We start from the raw sequence: 5,000 nt of genomic DNA on the forward strand, positions 1-5,000 counted from the left end.
GTTGAGATTTCTCCTCCGGAATCCCAAGTTAAAACAAACATGTGATTTGATTCGATCCGTGTTCTGCTTTCAAAGAAAATCCGTAGTGTTGAAAGTTTTTATTATAGACAGAGCCAGAGAGAGTGAGTAGAGGAGAGAGAGAGAGAGTAAGATTGAGAATTAGTGAGACAGACAGATATATATATATATATATGTAGAGAGAGAGAGAGAGAGAGAGAGAGAGAGAGAGAGAGAGAGAGAGAGAGAGAGAGAGAGAGAGAGAGAGAGAGAGAGAGAAATAATGTACTATTATGGTTTATCAAAGTGGTTAATTCCGTTCCCCTCTGATCCTTACTTTCCTTTACCGATATACTACAAGAGATAACATCCCTGGAACGACTAAAGGGATTCCCAACTATACCACAAGAGCCCCAGATAGCGTAAACTCGTCATTAGATCAAATCTAGTTTCTGCTGCCAAGGAAGAGTCCTTCGTTGGTGTTGCAGTTTTGAAACCTTTTATCTGAGCGACCCCTCATCGACCCCTCGTTCCGCCAAATTGGTTCCCACCGTCAGCACATGCTCCCTAGCTACGCCTGCATGATATGTTGTTCATTATTTGAAAGTGCGGTGAAAGTTCCTGGCTTCTCAAAGTTGTAAAATCATATAGTTTCTTTCTTGTAAAGGATCCAAGCAACACGACTTTTCCTTTCTTCGCTGCGGGCTCTGTGGGATTCTCTAGTGTCCTTTCTGTCTCCTCTTGAAGGAGGCCGTCGTTAAAGACTGCTTAGTCGCCGGTCAGGTGTCGCAGGACGTGCCCAAGATCTCTTCGCGCCGCCAAAAGCACCACCTTGATAGCACTTACAAACGCAGCGTTGTAGCAGCATTTCTACGTCCTGCAGGAACTTTCGTGGTCCACACTTGGAGCCAATTCTGCTCTTGGGGTATGACATTAGACTTTGGAGAAAACCACAGAAACAACCAAACAGCCTTCTTTGATTTCATTCACATTTCACTCTGATCCTGCATGAGAGACAGATCGATTACATAAACATCTGGTGATTTGCTTCAAGCTTCTCCCAGAAAAAGTCATGGTGCCAACTGAAGTAAGCACGTTGCAAGTCGCTGTTTCTCAAAACCCTATTCTATCTGAGGCTTGTTAAGAGTCTTCAGAAGGAGCACTGCTGTTTATTTGGATCAACCCTTCCAAATATATGGTGATGAGACGTCCTGATAGACAGATTTATAACGTAGATAGATATATGGAATGAACATATGTGTAATCACAAATAATTATACTCAATGTATATTTATACATATAATACCAATTAACATAAGCAAAATAATAGCCATTTACTATAATTAGCCATACGCGATTAAGAAACAACACTTCTTAAGAAATGTAAATCTCTTGCATATTATGATATTGCAGTTTTTGGTGTCTGCCGTTTGTTAACTGCTTCACCCTTGTTAACTGACTAAAATAACTAACACTAAAAAAATAAGCATTTAACCTTTAGCTAGGATATTTCCCTCGATGTGTAGTAATTTTTATCTATATTCTGTTACTAAATTCACTTAAAGAAGAACTGCCTGGTAGTACTACAACCACTCAAACAGGTTTTTACATGAAGGACATTGATACCATTAACGCTAACGTCGGTACTTAAAACGCGCTGAACTGTAAACATTTTACATCTGTCTAAATGTATGTATCTCTGTGGGTATGTAAGTCTGTGTTTGTATATATGTATACAAGCTCGTGTGTGTGTGTGTGTGTGTGTGTGTGTGTGTGTGTGTGGGTGTGTGTGGGTACGTGCGTGCGAATCTATGTGTTTGTGTTCGTCTGCTTAAGCCTTTACATGTATCTGTCCATGTCCAATCTGTCCAACCTACACGTCGACATCTTTCACCCGCGCGGGCATGACTAACAGCAAACAAAGGCATGGCATTAAAAGGAGAATCTATCTGAAGAAGAAATAAAAAGAAGTTGAGCTCGAATTAAAAGAGCAAGCGCAGATCTCACGTTACTCGCCACCGGTTCCTGCCTCGTACGTGTAAATGATAATATTGCCGTGAAATAATGAGGCAGTCTTGCACAAGATGTTGAAGGGTTGGACCCCTGAGAGCCTTTTCAGATTTCAGCGTGCGTTGTTGATCTTGCTCTTTTAATATTTCTATTTCTTGCTTCTTCTTTCATTGGTGTTATTATTGTTATATTAATAATAATAATAATAACAATTATTGTTATTATTATCATTACTATTGTTAGTATCTTTATCATTATTACTATTGTTATTACGATTGTTATCAATATTATTAGAACATATATATATATATATATATATATACACACACACACATATATATAACACACACACACATATATAGACATACAGTATATATCTCAGAGGGAAGATTTTAGAGGGAATGTGTTTAGAGGACTGATCTTTAGGAAATGCTTGTCTGTTTGTCTTATTTGTTTTATTTATTCATTTATTTTGATCCCTATGGCGTTTAACATCATTAGTATTTTTTTGTATCATGGATGTTTAATAACGATTTTTTGTTGCTGTTGTCTTCATCATTATGATTATTTAGACTCAAATGATCGTACATTTTATTAACGCCATCTGGTTGCTCTAAATATTATTTTCTATATTTATTGCAGTTATAGAAAAAATTAAACCCCTTCGAACGATCTATTATGATTAAATCTCCATCATCAAATGGAAAATGTTTAAGTTAATGATAATTCCGGATTTAATGCTGGGCCTCAATTTCAGGTTCATTTTGTTCTATGCTCAACTCTCCACGCTAATCACCCGAGTTATGGATTTATGAATTTTCTACGATGGAGTAAAAGAAACAAAATTTGGAATTTTATGGATGAAAGAGAAAGAGACAAGAGGATATTGATGATAATGATGATAGTGATAGTGATGATCGTGATGATGAAGATAATGATGATGGTGATGATAATGATAATGGTTATGGCGATGGCAATGACAATGAAATTGATAATGATAGTAATAGTGATATTAATATGGCGATACAAAATATAATGACAATGATGATAATAATGAAGATGATGAAGACAGCGATGATGATGAAGATGATGATGGTTGCGGTAACAAGATTAATAATCATGAGGGTGATAAGAATAAGAAACGTGAAAAAGGCAATGATAATCATAGAGTTAATAACCAGTCTACTACCACCGCAGCTATTAGCGATAGCAATAATGCTATGATCATAATAATAATGATGATAAGGATAATAAAACTAATAATGATAATAATAATGATAAAAATTATAATGATGATAATAATAATAATAATAATAATAATAATAATAATAATAATAAAAATGACGATGAATATAATAATAATAATAATAATGATAATAGCGGTCATGACAATAAATAATAATAATAGTAATATTGACGACAATAATAATAGAATTAGTAGTAATGATAATGATGATGACAATGATAATTATAATAATGATAATATAATAATAATATTATTATTAATACTAATACTACTAATAATAGTATCAATACTACTACTACTACTACTACTAATAATAATGATGATGATGATAATAACAATAATAATAATAATAGTAACAATGATGAAGATGACTAATAATGATAATAAAAATGATTATAATAAAAGAAACATTCAAATAATGATAATGATAATTGCAATAATTATAAAGATTAATAATAATGATAATAATAATAATAATAATAATAATAATGATAGTGATCATAATAACAATGATAACAATAATAATACTAATTATAATAGTAATGATGATGATAATATTAATAAGTATAATGAGGATATCAATAGTACTAATACTAATAGATAAAGCAGTATCAATAATAACGATGATATGATAATAAGAATAGTAACAACAGAAACAACAAGAGTAACGATATCAATAACAGCAATATCAATAAAACAAATAACAATAATAATGAAAATAACAGCACAATAACAATAACAATAATAATGGAAATAACAGCAAAATAACAATAACAATAATAATGAAAATAACAGCACAATAACAATAACAATAAATTAATAACAGTAATTGATAATGATAATAATAATGATCATAGAATGATTAGTAATAATGATAATGATGATAACAATAACAGTGATGATAATGATATTGACAATGATACTAATAAACGTAACATCAATAACAAAAATATCAGCAGCAATAACGCAACACCAAGAAACTAACTGACCTTGATGAGCGTCTGTGGGAGGTCGTGGTCGTCTTCCTCGACGAGCGTGACCTCGGGGTCAGGGGTCACGAAGAACGGCGCGTTGTCGTTCACGTCGACGACCCGCACCTGTACGATGGTGTGTACGACGAGGCCCCCCGCCTCGCCCGCCACGACCAACTCGTGCTGGGGGAGGGAAGGGAAGGAGACAGGACGGGTGAGCTGCGTTTGTTACGCGTATCAATGTATAAGTGCTTACACGCACACAAGAATTACATCTATATTTCTACAGACATGCATAGACACACACATTAATAAATATATGTGTGTTTGCGTGTGTGTGTGTGTTTTAGATAGATAGATAGGTAGAACGATGATGGATAGATAAATAGATATGGATAGACAAATAGAGACAGACAGATATATAACTATAGATGGATGAATGGAACGACAGGTGCATAGATGAAAATTCGCTCTCCCTCTCCCTCTCCCTCTGCCTTTTCCCCGTTAGTAATCCTTTAGCGCATCCAACAGAAGATTCGGTCACAGAAAACGTGATTCGCTCCCTCGCCTAGAATGAAGGACGTTGGACGAGATGCAATTCCTGTCGCAGAAAATGACTTTGAGCTGCAGCAAGTACGAGCCAAAATGAAATTCAATACATGTCGAAGAAAGCGACAATCTGTCTCGCCGGTCCTTGCTCGAAACGTGTTGGGCGTCGATGGCTCCTGTCCTCACGGAAAGGATTTTTGCGTTTGGTTGTGTCCCGGATTTGTAGA

The 5,000-nt window shown here is 34.9% G+C and overlaps 1 protein-coding gene across 1 annotated transcript in view; it reads right to left on the reverse strand.

Moving 5' to 3' along the window:
• The window catches only part of LOC125045390 (putative neural-cadherin 2), a 248,072-nt gene that overhangs the window by 100,004 nt on the left and 143,068 nt on the right, over positions 1–5,000 (reverse strand). The window contains exon 4 of the mRNA XM_047642600.1: positions 4,243–4,407. Coding sequence (XP_047498556.1) covers positions 4,243–4,407 — 165 coding nt within the window. The remainder of the gene's footprint in view (positions 1–4,242; positions 4,408–5,000) is intronic.

Source organism: Penaeus chinensis, chromosome 37 (genome assembly GCF_019202785.1).
Source record: "Penaeus chinensis breed Huanghai No. 1 chromosome 37, ASM1920278v2, whole genome shotgun sequence".
In the NCBI taxonomy this organism is placed as follows: Eukaryota; Metazoa; Arthropoda; class Malacostraca; order Decapoda; family Penaeidae; genus Penaeus; species Penaeus chinensis.